General features: G+C 49.5%; 1 protein-coding gene across 1 annotated transcript; it reads left to right on the plus strand.

The window, feature by feature from the left end:
* LOC308632456 (uncharacterized protein) lies at positions 1-10788 on the plus strand (the record flags this gene model as incomplete). Its single annotated transcript, XM_081264552.1, has 10 exons — positions 1-112; positions 412-551; positions 1624-1738; positions 3194-3309; positions 3476-3706; positions 4778-4892; positions 7178-7278; positions 7444-7560; positions 8545-8659; positions 10583-10788. 10 exons carry the CDS (start codon positions 1-3, stop codon positions 10786-10788), a joined length of 1368 nt encoding a protein of 455 aa, XP_081120678.1.
* Positions 10789-18096: the final 7308 nt, after the last annotated feature.

An 18096-nucleotide genomic window follows, 5' to 3' on the forward strand; every position in this document is an offset into this window, starting at 1 on the left:
ATGGGGCTCTTGCTGGATGGCTTGTACCCGCAGCCCCAAGCACACCGCCTTCTGGCCCTAACTGAAGATGGCATATCAAGCCAGGCAGAGCCTGAGAGCCAGGCGGACTGGGGTGAGTACCTAAGGGTATATGAGGAAAGGTGCGACTGTTGTCCCACTGCAGGGAGTCTGTATGCCTGGTGTTGGGCTGGAAATTAGGATAAGCCTTTGTCCATTCAGGAAGTGACCCCAGTCTGCAAAGAGGTCCTGTGTGGACTAAGGGCCTGAGTTCTTCCTGGCAGCAGGGGTATTGTGTGTCTGTGCAAAGGTCAGGGCAAGGCAGTCATGTTGGCATCTTTTCTCTAGCTACAAGCTTAGTTCCTGTCACGGCTCCTAAGCCAACCCCAGAGCCAGAGCCTTCTCCCTGGGAAGGGGCAGAGCCGGAGTCCAGGACATCCGGGGTCTCCACTAGGTACTCCCCACGGCCCCAATATAACAAGCGGATGAGAGGCAGGTGCCTCATTCACGTCTACCTGGAAGACGAAAGGACAACACAGTACAAGAGCATCCTGGTGAGTCTTCGAGCAGGGGAGTCTCCTGGGAGCCCACACTGGGGCAGACCGAGTCCACAGCAAACACCTTGGACTAGGCCTGTCTTCTTGAACTGGAGCTTCTGGAAGGTCAGGAAGCAGAGCAGAAAATGAGGAAGAGAGAGGCGGGAGAGCAGCAGCATGCCAGGTCTGGGTGGGAGTGGGCCTGTGTGTTTTGGGGTGTGCAGGTCAGAAGTGCAGGAGTGAGTGCTGGGTTCAGAGGAGGTCAGAGAAATATCAAGGGTACAGGCCATCCTCTATGGACCTTGGTATTGAGAAGGAGTATATTGAACCGTGGAGGTTGAAGCACAGGAGTTGGCAGTCATTTTCCTGTGTGTGGGAGGGGACATGTTGCTGGTTGAAGGGAAGGGAGCCATTGTAGAATGATTAGGGTGGGTAGGTGTGGGTCACAGACAACTGGGGGTCTTGGAGGGGCCCATTAGTGTCCTAGTTTGCATGTATGTGAATAGAGATTTAGCGGCTCTCTCTGCAGAATTTTCCTGGGTGTGGAGTATCCATTATGAGACTCTGGTGTCCACCTCCAGGGGAGCCATGTTGAACCACTGCACCTGCTGGGTCCAAACCTCCTGACACCCCAGCAAGCACTGACACTCTCGAGCCCAGCAACTTCCATGCCTATCATTAAAGAGTCCTAGTGTGTGCTGTGCCCTGGCTGTCAGGACCAAAGCACCTAGGGTTTGTGCCTGGTCCACACAAAAATGCAGCTGCATCCCAGACCAGAGCAGGGATATGGAAGTCCACTGGACCATTCCTCCCATCTTGATGGGACTAGAGTGTGTCTGTACAAAGCCTTTTGGTCCTTATTCCCTTGTCCCTGTAGGGCATAGCAGGTTGAAGCAAACTCTTGTACCAAGATGGGACTAGAGGCTCATAGGAAGACCCCACATGATCACATGAAGGCCTCAGGTAGCAGGGTAACAAGATGGTGCCCTTGTGTTGAGAGCTCACTTGTCTCTGATTGTCCTTGAGCACTGTCCTCTGGGTAGCTACTCCCAAATTCCCTCTCTGATGAGCTTTCTCCAACCCTGCTCAGGTGACCTGCCAGGACAGGGCTCCAGTCATCATCCGCAGGGCCTTAGATGCACACTTGCTCCAGCAGGAGGATCCAGAAAACTTTGAGCTTCTGCAAATTGTCTCGAACCATCAGAGTAAGTGGAACCATCAGAGGGTAGGGAGCAGTGAGTCACAGTGGGCTCGGGATAACTGGGAGCCAAAACACAGTGTGCATTGACCCAATGCCCAGGAAGAGTCTGGTGGGACTTGTGCACAAAACAAAGTGTAATGATGGGGCATAAATCTGCAGGTTCTTCATGTTCCCCAGGGGCTGTGGACCTGCCTATCATGTGTTCTTTCCTTGGCCTGAGGAGGCATTGCAAAGCTATTATCCACAAGGGGCCAAGAAGAGAGGCTTCTTTGTCTTGTGTCAAAGAAGACAGACAACCACAGGGTGCCTACTTTGGCAGCCTTTCCTGACCTAGATGAGTACATGAGAAAAGCAGTTCAATGAAGAATCATTTCTGGCTTCCAATCTTTCTATTCATTGCAAACTGAGTCCACTTAGGACCAGAGGCCATTTCTAGAGAGAAGAGTGTGGTAGAATAGAACCCTTCACAGCTTGTAAACTCTGAGAGAGAGAGAGAGAGAGAGAGAGAGAGAGAGAGAGAGAGAGAGAGAAGAGGAGAGGAGAGGAGAGGAGAGGAGAGGAGAGGAGAGGAGAGGAGAGGAGAGGAGAGGAGAGGGAGAAGAAGAAGAAGAAGAAGAAGAAGAAGAAGAAGAAGAAGAAGGAGGAGGAGGAGGAGGAGGAGGAGGAGGAGGAGGAGGAGGAGGAGGAGGAGAGGAAGAAGAAGAAAAAGGAGAAGGAGGAGGAGGAGGACGAGGAGGAGGAGAAGAAAAATGAAAATAAGTTGAAGGAGGAGACCATGAATAAGAAGGTCAAGATGACTATAAGAAGAAGCATGAGGAGAAGATGAAGAAGAACAAGAACAAGAAGGAGAAAAACAAGCCAAACAAGAAGTATAACAATAAATTGATTAAAAATGTGAATGAGAATTATATTCATGAGCAGGAAATGCAGAAGTGGGGAACTCAAGAGAAATATATTGCTCTGGATGGCACAGCCCTGCTGGCTGTGGACATCCTCCACCCACCATCAACACACCTCCAAACCATACCCCTCATTTACTATAGCCCTGTATGAGTGGATGAATCCACTGGCAAGGTGGAGGCACCACCATCAAGTGCTTCCCCCAAACCCACCTGTGATCATTGCTGCAGTGGGGAGAAAACCTTCAACACATGAGTCTTTGGGGACCAATCCAGATACAAAGTCTAGCTGTTTCTCTTTGGTGGGCCCAACGTGAACTAAGAGGTTCTGGGGTACAAGGGGCTATTTCCTTGAAAGGTGTTCCTGTAGTGGACCTCCTGTGCATAGAGGGTCCTCAGGGAGGAATCAGTGGGGAGTCTTTGGTGGAACAGTAGCTGGATTCGGGGGCTCTCAGGTCTGTGTGTGAGACCTGAGCTGGCAGAGGCCCTCAGTTGTGGGGGATGTTGGGTAGTGTATTCCTTGAGTGTCACCTACCACGCCTCTGCCCCTGCCTCTCCAGAGCTGAGGATACCTGCTGATGGGAACGTATATTACGCCCTGGATGGAGGAGTGGATTATAACTTTCTTCTTCGGGAAACAGCTGCCAGCAAGTCGTTGAAGGTCAAGCCAAAGGAGGTAAACAGCCACCTTCTTCACTCTTCACTCCTGGTGCCACTCCACATCCTCCAAGGGGACAAGAACCTCAGGTTCTGGATGGATGTTGTAGAATGCCCACAGAGCCAACTGCCAGGCTGGGTGGGGTGCAGGTGCTGGGCTTTGCTGATGTTGTCATCCCCCACAGTTCTTGGAGCCTTCTGTGGCAGTGGCATCCAGGATCCCAGCAGCTGTGAGCAGCAGCTCTGCAGTGGCTGCAGGATCATTGCCCCAGGCCACCCAAAGCAGTGAGTGGTGCCTGAGAAAAGTCACCAGTAGCAGCTCCTCACTGCTTCACTCCAGCGAGCAGGTGGAAGACAGCCGCTTTGTTCACGTCCTCCTAGAGGGACAGAGCCTGAGGGAGACAAAGTGCATCCTGGTAAGCCCGACAGCAGGGCTACCTCCTGGGTGTCCACACAGTGGAAGGCAGGAGACACAGCCAACCCCGGGGCTGTGGTGGGAAATAAAGAGAGAGGTCCGTCTTAAGGGCTTGACCTGAGGAGGGAGAGCATCAGCATGCCCAGCTCCAGCGGTGAGTGGGCCTGTGTATTGTGGGTTTTGCAGGCCAGAAGTGCAGAGGGAAGTGCTGTGGACAGATGAAGTCAGAGATATGTCCAGGGTGCAGGCTGCAGTGCCTAGAACTTGGTATTCTCAATGAGTGAGGTTGGAGCAGAGGAGGTGGCAGTGACTTGTCCCATGTGTAGGAGGGGATGTGTTCCTGGTGGCAGGGAAGGGAACCTCCTTAGCATGACTAGGTGTGGGAATTTGGGGTCGGGATCACCTGGGGGGTCATGCCAAAGCTTTGGAATGTCAGCCTTTGCATGTATGTAAATACGAGCTAAAGGGGAGTATTTCTATGGATGTGCAGTAGACACGCTAATGCTGCAGGTGTCCAGCTGCAGAGGAGACATGCTCAGTGACTGCCAGTGCTGAGTCAAGTACCTCATTCCAACCAGACCCGCACCGAGCTTCCAGAGGCCAGGGCCTCTCAAGGCTATCATGAAGCACTCAAGTGCACACTCTTGTATCTGAGCCTGTTTTGTGTAGTAGCAGTCAGGACCAACATTTTCAGTGCATCTGCCTCTTCCACCCACAAAGGCAGCCTGCATCCCAGAGCACACTTGGTGCGCAGGTCCCTGGCCCATTGCTGTCATCTCAGTGAGATGAGAGTGTGTCTGTGCATAGGCAGTTTGGTCCTTTGAGCTGAGTGGAATGTGGCTCCCCAGGGGGAGGGGGGATGGCAGGTACAGGCAGATATTTGTACCAGGATTGTTCTAGTAGCACATTGCAAGAACCCAGGGGGTATATGGAGGCCACACTCAGGTAGCAGGATAATAAGATTGTGCCCTTGTACACGTAGCTGAGGTTTCTCCTGAATGTTTGACCACAGTCTTCTGGGTAGCTCCTCTAAAAGCCATTCTCTGATGACATTTGTCCCACCCTGATCCAGGTGACCTGCCAGGAGAGGGTGACGAGCCTCATCCGCAGGGCCTTGGACCAAAATTTGTTGCAGCATGAGGATGTGGACAACTTTGAGCTGCTGAGAATGATGTCTGAGAATGAGAGTAAGTAGGACAATCAGACAGTGGGGAGACATGATCCACAGTGGGCTCAGGATAACTCACAAGAGAAAGTGGGCCTTGGCCCCAAAATAGCCAGAGTGTGGTGGGCCTGGTGCAGGAAACCAAGTGCAGTGATGAGCATGTCCAATGTGGAAGTGCTCAATGAGGCCCCCAGGGGGCTGCTGGACCTCCCTAAATGTGTTCCCACCTGGACCTGGTCTGGCAATGCAAAGCTAATATCGATGAGGGGCAAGGAAGAGAGAGGCTCAATCAATCAGCAGTTTGGTTTATGGCTCACTGATAAGGATGCCTTCAAATGAAGAGGAGGAGAACATGGGTCCTGATTGGATCAGCATTGCTATGGACGGAAGCAGCACAGGTCCCAATCCATGGCCAGGATATGAGAAGTCAAGAATGTCAGGATTGCAGCAACTGGGAACAGGACTCAGTGAAGAGGAAGTCAAGGCCAGGGAACAGCCTGTTTGGGTTATTTTTGGAACAATTCCAAGTCCTCTGTGCCTGGGTGCCCATCTCCTGAAGATATCAGAATGGCCAGGTTATTATTCCTTCCAGCAACAAAGGAGGGCATCTGAAGAACATAGGCCACAATGCTGAGCTGTCCACAATGCCAGTGCTCTTTCCTTTCTTGTGAGCCCAACACTCCTAGCCTCCACCATCCCAGCCTGTCCACAATAGAACCCACCATCTGTCGGGCACGTGAGTTTTCCCATTTTCACACACCGCCTCATTTGGGTTGGCTCTGTCTTACACATGAGGAAGACTGAGGTGCAAGGAGCTGGGCAAGGGGCAGTGTCTGCGAATCTCAGGGACTTGGGAGGCAGCGCAGGAGGATGGGGATTTCCAAACAGCCTCAGAAACTTAGGGAGACCCTGTACCCAAGTAAAAAGGCCTGGGAATGGTCTCAGTGCTTAAGTGCCTCTGGTTTTATCCCTGGTACAAAAATAAGCCAATCAATAAGGAATTACCAAACTGAGAATCTACAAAGGTGATTTCAGAAACAGACACTTTCAACCCAGCATCAGTTGAGAGCAGGCTCCAGACCAGGGAGGTTTGTGTGTAACCGACATCAAAATGGAGGACTACCGGGGCCCTGGAACCCACTAGGTGTGATGGCATCTATGCCTTATGGCAGGAGGGTGGCAGTGATGCTGGCTCTCTCCTAGATTTTGGAAACCTTGTTTTCATTGGGGAAGCTTTATGGAGGTGGAATCTATTTTAGCAATCCTGGTCCAGATGAGGTGCTGACTACCACAGGTAGAAGCCTATCCAGAATGCGGTGTCTGTTATTCAGTCTTTCCGGACTGTGACAATGACAAAGAAAGAAGTCACTTGTCTTTGGTCTTGGTTTCACTCCTGGCCATTGATTGAGAACTGATTTCATCTTGGCCTACTGAACACAGGCTGCATCTGGGCAGAAGAGTGTGATAGATTTGAACTCCTCAGGACCCCCCACCGTTGCCAGAGAAAGAAGGAGAAGGAGGAGGAGGAGAAAGAGGACAAGCCTGAGTCGGGAGAGGATCACACGATGAAGAGCAAGAGGAAGAAGAAGAAAAAGAAGGAGGTGAACAGAAGGAAGGGTGGAGGGAGATACACAAGAAGAACAAGAAGGAATCATGTAAGAACAAGAAAAAGACCCAGAAAGAACTACAAGAAGATGCAGGACAGAAAGAAGAGCCAGAAGTAGAACAAGAACCAGAATAAAAGTACCAAGCAGACAGCTCATGATGAGAAACAAGGGGAAGGAGAGCGAACCTAGAAAACAATAGAGTTCTCCAGGGCACCACCCTGCTGAAGTCCTCCCACGTCCATGCCCAACACACCTCTGATGGATACCACCTCCCCTCCGCGTATTCATCCATGAGTGGATTCATCAAGGGCAAGTGGATGAATTCACCCACCATCCAACGCTTCCCTGAATGCCCATGTGTGAATATGGCTGCACTGGGGAGAAAGGCCTAAGCACAGGAGCCTTTGCCAATCCTGATGCAAAGCCTAGCAGTGTCTCTGTGGCAGATCCAACCTGCACTGAGAAGTTCTGGGGCCCCAGGTGCTGTTTCCATTGTCAGATGCTCTTTTGGTTTAGAATCCTGTCCATCATCTTCTCCAGGGAAGAATCACTGAGGGAGTCTCTGGTGGCACTGTAGCTGGATAGGAGGGCTCTCAAGTCTGGTGCAGGCTCGCCCTGGCGGAGACTCTCAGGGGTTGTGGGTGTTTTGTGGTATAATCCTTGAGTGCCACCTAACAATTCTCTCCACTTCGCTCTGCAGAAATCAAGGTCCCTGACCAGTCACTCATGTATCTGTCCATGAATCCGCAAATAAAATATCATTTCATCGTGAGGAAACGCCCCCAGGTCAAGGGAAAGGAGGTAAACACCTACCTTATTCAAGCTGTACTTGTGCTGCCATTCCACTTCCACCTGGGAAATAAGAGACCTCATCACCTGGACATATGTGCTAGAAGCCCATAGAGCCAACTGACAGGCTGGGGTGGCTTTCTGTTTCTGGGTTTGCTGATGTTCCATCCCCCACAGTTCTCAGAATCAACCTGCAAGTCCTCCAGGCCGCTTTCCCACAAGCAGGTGGGAGACACCTGCTTAATCCGTGTGCACGTAGAAACACAAAGTCCAAAGATGGCCAAGAAAGTCCTGGTAAGCCTGGGAGCAGGGGTGTCCCCTGGTGCTTACACCTGGGTGGGGAGCAGACACTGGTCCAATACCATGGACTACTCATGCCCTCTTGCATTGGAGCTTCTGGATGATCAGGAGGATAGATGGGAATCAAGAAGGGAGAGGAAGGGCTGGAGCTGAGATGAGGGAGAGCAGCAGCTTGTCCACCGCCATGTCTGAGGGAGTCTGTGTGTCAGGTGGCAGCATGCAGTCCAGAAGGGCAGGGGCAGGTATGGGTGACAGATGAGAATAGGACAGGACCTAGGTGGCAGGTTCCCTTGTATGGGATGCTGACGTCTATGGAGGAGGACAGCAGTGTGAGGTTCTGCATGTTCCTTGAACAAGGAGCTGAGAGGGTCTCTCTGCGGTCTCGATAAGGATATGGAGCAAGCACACTAAATGTCCAGGTAACCTGCAGGACAGGAGCCCTTTCCAATGACCACCCTTGCCGGATGAGGTGCCCTCCTATACCCCAGCCAGCACTGAGCCTCTGGAGGCCAGGAGCTCTCGTGGCTATCTTTCAGCACTCCTGTGTGTGGTCATGTTCCTGGGTCTGTTTTTGGCCCTGGCGATCCAGACCAAAGCCTCTAGGCTTTGTGCCCAGGCCATTCCCAATGCCGCCTGCATCCTCGGGCAGACCTGGGATCTCGGAGGCTACTGTCCCATTCCTCCCAACTTGTGGGATGAGATTGCATCTGTATGCAGGTAGTGGGGTCCTTTCACTTCGAGAGGAGTGCAGCTCCACAAAGAGCAATGGCAGGTCCAGGAAGTCCTATGTACAAGGATTGGGCGAGTAGCCTGTGGGAAGAGCCCACGCGATGAGCAGGAGGCCAGCCTCAGGTAGTAGGGTCATGGATGTTGTCCTGTATTTAGAGTGGAGGTGCCTCCAGAATGCCCCTGCCCACTGTCCTTGAGTAGTCACTTCAAGGCCCATTTCCTGAAGGCCTGTCTCCCATGCTGCTCCAGGTGACCTGCCACGATAGGGCTCCTGCCGTCATCCGCAGGGCCCTCGAGCTACACTTGCTCACTGAGGAGAAGCCGGAGGAATATGAGCTGGGCCAAATCATCTCTCACCGTCAGAGTAAGTGGGACAGTCAGATGGCAGAGAGCAAGGGTCAGGATGTGGACTCAGGTCAACTCTTAGCACCAAAGAGTAGTCTCTGACCCCCAAGAACACTCCAACAGATGTGTTGGGTTCGTGCACAAAGCAATCTGCACTTGTGCTGGTGGAAGGTCTCGAGGTCCAATGGTGTACCCCAGTGGATATTGCGGCTCCCCACCAGGTGCCTCCCCTGGACATGAACAGGCATCCAAAGCTGACATCAGTGAGGAGTGAGAAGGAAAGCCTCTGTCCAGGAGCAGTATGCTTTCATGGCCTGGGATAGGAGTGGTTTCAGAGGAACAGGGGAATGCATGGGCTAAAGAGGGAACTGGCATTTTGTGGACTGAAGCAGTAGGATTGAAAGCCTTGTGTGTGACCAGAAAACCACTGCCTGGGCAGAGCATTGCCAGGATTCTAGCAAGCAGGATTCTAACAGGATGTAATTGGGAAGAAAACACAGCCTGGGAGACAGCTTGAATCATCTGTGTTTGCATAAATTCCATGGTCTTCCGCACCTGACTCCACTTGCCAAGGAGTGATCACAATAGCCAGGTTATGACCCCTAACTAAAGTCAGATGAGGGCTTCCTGAGCACGTTGGCCACAGAGGTCATCTGATAATAATGCCAGTGCTTTTTCCTTGGTTGGTTGGTTGGTTTTTGTGAGCCAAACACCTCAGCAGCCATTATCCCAGCCTATGTATGCTGAAGACCACCATCCCTATGAGTTCTAGGATCACTTGTCTCCTATCTTAACCTACTGTTAGGTTAGTAGAGTCTATGGAAGAGGAAGTCTGTCTGGGGCCTTGGTAGCCTAAGAAATTCATAGCAGAGATTCCCACATCCAACCCAGAAGGGATGGAGAACAGGCTCTAGGTTAGAGGAGGGCGACAGGAAACAGGTGTTCAGAGGAAGGAGAAGCGGGCTGTTGTATTCCCCCACTCGGGGTCATGGCACCACTGGGCCATACACCATGTTGGAGGGAAGCATTCCCTTTGCTGGTCTTTGGAACCATTGTTCTCAGTAGGGCAGCATTTGGAATGTGGCCTCCATTCTCAGAAGCTGGTCCACATGGAGGCGGGCTCCACCAACGCAGAAGCATGGCTCTAATGTGGTGTCTGTTCTGGTCAGCCTGTCCTCACTGTGGCCATACTTGAGGAAAATAACTCAGAGGAGGAATCCTAGGCCTTTTCTCCGGGTTTCACAACTTTCTCTTTGGTTGTGCACTGGGCTGTCCATAAAGCTCTAGTGTGTGGCAGTGGAGAGCTCCTCAGCCCTTGCCATAAAGGCATAGACTGGGAGAGAGAGAACGAGGCTGGCAGAGAGGGAGAGAGAGAAAGACGGAGAGGAGAAGGAGGACCTCTACTTGGAGAATGAGGATTCAGTGGAGCCAACAGGAACAAGGTACTGTTGCCCAGGGCGCACCCCTGTTTAGGTCTTCCTCCACCCATGCTCCACTTTTCTTCCAGTCCCTCCCACCTCCCAGTAGAGTATTCATCTTGAATGAGAATTTCATGATGACATCAGAGCACTCACCATCCAATGCTTCCCTCCAAACCCACCTATGAAGATGGCTCATGTGGGGACTGAATCTTCGGCACAGGAGCCTTTTGTGGGAGATTTCAGATGCAAACCCTAGTGGTGTGCTTTGGCAGATGCAAGAGGACCTGAGATGTTCTGGAGTCCAAAGCCTTTGGTAGGAACAGACATTAGGTCTGTTGAAGTGCTCTGCCTAGTTCTTCCTCAGGGAGGACTGTGGAGGCTGTCTTTGTTGGTATTGGTGCTGAATTGGGGAGCTCTCAGGTGTGTGGCTCTGGCCTTTTCTGGCACAGGCTCTCAGATGTTGGGGTGTCCTAGGGAGCACCTCCTGAGCCACCTTATTTTGTACACCCCTCTCTCCTCAGAGCTGAGGATTCCAGCGCAGGCCAACGTATTTTATGCCAAGAACCCTCACACAAAATCCAACTTCGTGCTGAGGAAAAGGAGCCTCCCCCAAAAGAATGATGAGTGGATCCAGCCTCAACCTCCCACTCGTCCTGCAAAGAAGGCTGCAGCCCTCCTGAGGATGCTTGCAAAACCATTCTGCTGCTGTGTGCCTGGGCGGGGCTGAGGCAGCCCAGGAATATTTACATTGATTACTATTGGCTTGGAAAGTTTGAATCTGTAGTTTGCCATTGTCCTTGACCTTGTTTAGTAACACAGTTGTTACTCTATCCTGTATTTGTTGTTTCCATTAATATATTATTATTTTAAAATATATATGTTTTTGTTACCTGATCTACTGTGATGATTTGAGTGTACTAAATGTAGCAGTGATTCCTAAAGGACACATCCAAACCAACAGGAAGGAATGTTTCATTCTATCAGCAAGAAGTTTGGTTTTTAGGAGTTTGGCAGATGGCAGTATCTGAGTCAGTTTTCCAATGGGGACAATGAAGTATCGGCTATCATGGTACAAACAGAAACAAAGACACACAAACACACTCTAGAGCACACACATACACACACACTAGAGCACACACACACACACAAACACACACTAGAGCACACACACACACAAACACACACTAGAGCACACACATACACAAACACACACTAGAGCACACACACACACAAACACACACTAGAGCACACACATACACAAACACACACTAGAGCACACACACACACACGAGCACACACATACACAAACACACACTAGAGCACACACACGCACACTAGAGCACACACACTCACTGAGAGATACATACACAGATGGAGTTGGTCTCTTCTGAAATACTTTGGAGACGTGGTTCTGATTTCTCCCATTTTGGAGTATTTTCAATTGCATAAGGTGTCCTGCAAATGAATCCCATGTCTGAAGAAGACATGCATGTGTACTTCACATGCCACTTTCCACATAACCAGAAGGTCATGTCATGGAATATTTTTCATGCAGCTGTGTTTTGACTGTGAACCATCCCATGAGGTCAGCTGTGGAATTTTCCACTGGTAGCATCACAATGGGGATCCACTCTTTGGATTTGGGGATATTTCTGATTTGTTTGATTCAGATTGGAATGATATATATATATATATATATATATATATATATATATATATATATATATATATATATGCTATTGATCAAAATTCTGCGTTTGATGGTAATGAATGCCATGCATCTAGGAATCTGTAGACTGCAGACAATGAATGGATGCCTACTGTTGCCTGGACTGGTCTGCAAAGTCCTGTAGCATTTGAGCATGTGTGAGGGCTGTACAGGTCTTGCAAAAAGTCCAGGTCCGATGATCCTGCACAAAGCTGAGCTAGTGGTCTCCAAAACAGCATAAGGGCCAAGGAGAAACACACTTCCACACAGAAGTTGGGAAGCTACCTTATGAAGGTAATCATAGGTATGGGATCCTCTTGCTAGGACCCTTTTTCCATTGGGCCAGAACTGTTTTCTGAATGTGCTTGCTGAGAAGAGCTTGGAATTTTCTAACTGAAGCAGTTTGTGCAAGCTGCTTCCACTTGCAGGAACAAAGTGTGTTCTCGTTGAGCACTTTGGGCTGTCCCTGGTTCAACTAGAGTGTGTCAGAAGCACTTGTAATGATTGGCATTCACTGTTTCACATGGAAGCCTCTGTGCCATCTGTCAACCACTGATGGCTGCAAGTGGGGAATGGAAGCCATTTGCCGCAAGCAGTTTCAACTTGCAGGACTAACTTTGTTGTAAGTAGGCACATGGTGTTTTTTTCTGTGTGAGCTAGAAGAAAGAAAAATTGCTCCTTACAGCTGACAGGCATGCTTTCACATTGAAGCCTCTGTGCCATTGATCCAAAACAGTTCACTCATTTGGGTACCTGCACTTCAAGTGTATGTTGTAAGCAAATGTGACAAGTGGATGTCAATGAGACTTTGGAGAACTGATCTTCTCAGCTGGTCCTCTTTCCTCCTGCAAGTTGGTGATCTCTTTCTGGCACACTTTGTGTTTCATGCCTGAACTGTGCTCTGAATGTGCTTGATGAGAACAGTTTAGAAGTGCAGAAGTGAAACTGTTTGTGGAAGCAGCTTCAAGTGGCACAAGCTAACTTGTTCTCAGTGAGCTCATGGGGATTTTTCCCAGGTTGAAGAAGTGTGAATGAGAATGGCTTCTCAGAGCTGGTAGGCATGTTTGCATTTGGCAAACTTTGCCATCTGTCACACAGAGTTCCTTGCATGAAACCTGCATTTCCAGTGTTTTCAGGAAGGTCTGATGAGTGGGTTTCCATGGAATTTTGTGGAATTGTTCTTTTCAGCAGTCCTCATTGCCTTCTCAAAATTGGTGATCCTGGGTGCAAGGACTCTCTTGTCAGCCAACATTGTATTTTGGGCCTGACCTCGGCTCTGAATGTGCTTGTTGAGAGTAGTTTGGGAGTGCAAAAGTAAAGCAGTCTCTCAGCAGCTTCAACATTCAGGAGCTCATTTTGTTCTCAGTGAGCACATTGGGGTTTGTCACTACTTAAACTAGCATGAAGAACCACCGCTTCTCTGAGGTGGCAGTTTCCCTCTGAAGCATCTGTACAATTGGTCAATGCGAGTTCAATGCAGGCAGGCACTTGCATTTCAAGTGAATTCTGTGACAAACAATTGAGCAATGGATTTCAATCCACCTTGGGGAATTGCTCTTCCCAGTGGGCCCACAGTTCTCCTCCAAGTTGCTGAACCTAGGTCCAAGGGCTCTCTTGCTAGCACTCTTTGCATATGGGCTGAAACTGTGCTCTGAGTGTGCTTCCTGAAAATATTTTGGAAGTGCAGCACAGAAGAATTTTGGCAAGCAGCTTCCACATTAGGAAATGACATTTTTCTCACGTGCCCATTGAGCTTTGTACCTGGCTGAAGTAGCCTTAAATCCAATGGCTTCTGAGAGTTAGCAGGCACAGTTTCCATTGGAAACAACTGTGCTCTTGGTCAATGGTAAGTTGGTTGCTGTCACGCACCTGCAGTTTCAATGAGTTTTTAGAAGAAGGAGACCAAGGGAATACAATGAAACCTTGTGCAATTAATTTCCTAATTAATGTTGGTGATGCGAGACCACAGTGGACTTTTGCAATGATACTTTGTCATGATTTTGCAGGAAATGTGTTCTGAATGTGCATCCTGAGATGCATTTGTAGGGGGCAAACAGAAAAATTTTGTGCACAAAGTAGCTTTGTTCTCAGTGAACACGTGGTGGTTTTTCCCTGGTTGAACATGCAGGAAGCAGAACCTCTTGTCAGAGCTGATGGCACCGTTTCACTTGGAACCATCTATGCACTCAGTAAAGCACAGATCATTGCAGACAGGCTCATGCAATTTCAAGATAGTTTTCAGAATCTGCTTGAGGAATGGATTCCAAAGAATCTTTGAGGAATTGATCCACCCAGCAGTCCCATCGCTTCCTATCTGAGCAAGTGCTGCGAGGTACAAGGGCTCTCCAGCTAGCACACTTCGGATATTGAGCCTGCACTGTTCTCTGAATGTGCTCGGTGAGAAGAGTGTGAAGTGCAGAAGAGAAGCAGGGTGTGCAACAGCTTCAATTGCAGGATGTAAAAGTGTTTCTAGAGAGCATATTGGGATTTGGGCCTGGTTGAACTAGTAGGAATTGGAACCCCTTCTCAGAGCCAGCAGTCACGGGCTTTACTTAGAAGTTTCTGTGTCTTGTATAAAGCAGAGTTTGTTGCTCGTGGGTACCTTCATTTCCAGTGAGTTTTCAGGAAAAATTGAGAAAAATATTTCAATGAAACTCTGGGCCATTGATCTTGTCAACCATCCAATGTTCCATGTGAATATTGGTGATGTCCCAAGGGATCTCTGGGTAGCACAATTTGCACTTTGGGTGTAAATGTCGTCTGAACGTGCTGGCTGAGAAAAGCTTGGAAGTGCAGAACAGAAGCATTTTGTGCAGGCCGCTTCCAATTGAAGGAACGGTCTTGTGCTCTGTAAGCACATTGAGGTTTGTTTCTGGTTGAAGCTGCATGAAGTGGAACCGCTTCTCAGAGCCGGCACTCTCAGTTTCTCTCTGAAGCACTGTTCCATTGGAAATTCAGATTCCCTGCATGAAGGCTCCTGCATTTCCAGTTTGTCTTCTGAGTAAGGGGGAACCATTGATTTCAGTGAAACATTGGCAAATGGATTTTCTTCCAAGAGCAGCTTTCCTCTTTAACGTTGGTGATCGGAGCTACAAGGGCTCTCTTATAGGTACACTTTTCCTATTGGGCCTGAAGTGGGTTCTGAATGTGCTTGCTCAGGAGAGCTGAGAAGTTCAGAAGTGAAGTGGGTTCATCCAGCAGCTTCCACTTGTGGCAGTAAAGCGTCTTCCCAGTGAGGAATTTGTGGCTGTCCCTGTTTGAACTAGAGTGCCGCAGAATGACTTGTAATAACGGGCAGACACAGTTTCACTTTGAACCTTTGTGCCATCAGTGAACCTGTTTGTTGCATGTGGGTCCCTGCATGTCCTTTATCACTCAACTCATCCAAGTCCAGCACGGTAGTGGTTCCCGGAATCAAAAAAAAAGAATTGCAAAGTGTCTATTGAACACAAAGCTCCCGCATAGGCAAGGAAGGCTGTGCTTGAGAACTCCTCAGGCCCGCACGGGTGTCTTCAGCTGAGAGTCTGTAGCAGTTCCTCCTGGGGCCTCTTTTCCAGTGATGCTGTCGCCCTGCCCTCGCCAGCCTCCCTCCCTTTCCCATCTTTCCTCTCTCTGGTGCACTCCTCAGATCCCATCCTCCCTTCAATAGGGCCTCATCCAGGCCTCTCCATTCTCCACATTGATGTCTCTCAGCAGGGAGGACTCCTCCATGCTTGGATGGCAGGGCTGTGATCATCTGGAAGGTGGAAATAGGAGGCTTCCAGGGGGCTGGTGGTGTGCCTAGCCAGGGTGCTGGTGGCTGCAGTGCTTTTAATCTATGGATCTCAAGGAGCCTTGTGCTGCAGATTTGTGTACTTCTGCATCTGTATGCACACAGTTCTTCAAGTGGGGGGGAAAACAGTGTTCTCAAAGTTTGCTTTATATTATACTCAACTGGTAATTTACAAACCTCAGTGTCCCATTTTAGCCCAGAGCCATTCCATCAGCCCAGGACCAGTGGGTGGTCCAGTGGTCACTACTATGCCCAGCTCCCAGGTGGCTCCAGTGTACAGCTGAATTTGAGAGCCAGTGTACCATAGGATTTATCCTTGAGGTTAGAATTCATTGACTTCCTCTTATGTCATTTCACTGGTTCATTAACTATCTGTGAAATCTTCAAGTTAGACATCTCTGGTCATTTCTACCCCTGATGGCACCTGGTTCAACAGCTTGTTGTTGGGTGGGGTCGGTCATGGGCAGTCCTGGGTCACAGAGAGGGACAGGAAGACCATAATGTGGGATGGTGGTGTAGAGAGTAAGGGGTGGGGCCAGAGCCCACACTGTGGTTCGGGTAGGGAAGGGATCTGAAGAGACTACCTTGAAACCGAGACCTGGCTGCAGATAACCAGGAATCAGGGCCTGGAAATGGAAGCCATGATAGGGCTTCTGGCTAGAAAGGACACATCCTTCTGGGCTGAGTTGGAGGTCCATCGAGGCAGAGGAAAAGAGAGAGGACGCAGGAGAGGGGGATGGTCTAGATCACAGAGCAGCTGCGTCATCATATCATAGAGAGTGAATTTGTTTCTTCCAGTTGTTGGTAAATGCTAATTCATTCACGTGTTACATTCACATCCACCTCGTCCATTGGAAAGGCCACTCAACCACCACAGGCAGTGATATCTTGGTGGATGTGTGCATTGTAAAAGGAGGTGAGGTTGGCGCTAATAGAGTGTGTGGGCACTCAGGCATTGGCAAGCTTGCTTTGGAGAGTGAATCTTCTAAATGTTATTGGGCTGGCTTTTGAAAGCTCCTGTGGTTTGGCTAGATGTAGAATTCTTCCACACAATTTAGCATGGTGTATATTTTAGAGAGCATGATCACTGAGGGGCAGGTTGCCAGTGTGAAGCCGTGAGCATTAACATCTATCAAGTTTCTCACCTGGAGTTGGCTACCTACAACTGGTGACAGTGTTTTGCTACTGCTGAGCAATACTGAACAAGTCTCTGGGCCAGTAATCCATTGCTGAACTACATCACCAACAAAAAGACACTGAGTGAAGGTGAGGACCAGAAGAGCCCGGGAACCACCTGACAGCAGCCCTGAAGTCCTGAGCTCTGGCACATCATATGCCAACTCAACTGTGTATCAACCTCTTCCTGGGCTCATTAGAACTGTGTGCTTCAACTTTCAGAAGCAAATGCAGAATGATAGAATCTTCTCTGAGGACACTTTTCTAAGTCTTGTTTGCAGCACATCTTCTAAGTCTTATTTGCAGCATGTCTTCACTGGAATGAGTAGTCATTTGGCATTCTGTTGTACTTAAAATTTCATGAGATTCTACCCCTACTTCATAGGTTGTGTGAAAGAGACTTGGCCTGAATGCATTTTACATGCCAAAATATGGCTTGTCTTTTCTCCTAAACCTATCAGGGCAGTCAGAGCAGCCAAGGAGTACTATAAATTCAGGCATAAAATGGCCAGATAGACTGGGATCACTGTACATCTTTCTAGAACCTTCTTTCATGCTCTGGCTTCCCTGAGGTAAAGTGTGGGGACTCTGTGATCCAGATTTGTTAGCAAGTAGTTTTCTTGGCAGGTGATGCTAGAAAACTCCAGGTGGGAACAGGAAGTGATTAGGAACTGGAAGACAGGGTGTACCAGCCAGTTGTTGTCACTGAGTGACTAAGCACAGTCCTGCTAAGGAGTGCTGGGGGTCCGTGTAGATCATGCTACCAATAGAAGCCCTCCTACAGGGTGAGAGAGCTGGGGGTTCTCCACCCACTCCTGCCAGCCATAGCAGGAAGCTGCTGCTGGCCTGCACTGTAGGCAAATGGGCCATGGTGCTGGGGGCTGGAGGTCAGCTGGGGTGTGAAGAAATGGCATAGTGCGGGACAATGTCATCCAGCTTTAAATCCCCACACTGGGATCTTTAGCAGGGCAAAGTCAGAGACTGTACTCAATGCAGCGTCTACTTCTCAGCATAGTGCCAGGCACACAGCAGAACTTCATCAATACCCGTGGAATGCGCTGGCTCGCCCCAGCCCTGCTCCAGGCCTCTCTCAGCTGGGCTCTCTCTGTTGGTCCTGTCTGTTCTAGTATATTCAGCTCTTGCTTCTTTGTATTTCACTTTCCTGAATTGTGTTCTCTTTCTCCACACTCCTGTGGTCACTCTTTCTCCACACTCCTGTGGTCCCAAATGGCTGTCTGGCGGGGCTGTGGCAGAGAGATCTCATTACTACCAGAGATGGAGTTTTTAAACCAAATAAGACACGTGCTCTGCTGCTTAGGATTGTCTTCAGCATAACGTGAGGTAGAAGGTTTGAAATTAGGATTGTCCCCCAATCTTAA

This window comes from Spermophilus citellus (genome assembly GCF_964194105.1).
Source record: "Spermophilus citellus genome assembly, chromosome: 13".
Lineage (NCBI taxonomy): Eukaryota > Metazoa > Chordata > Mammalia > Rodentia > Sciuridae > Spermophilus > Spermophilus citellus.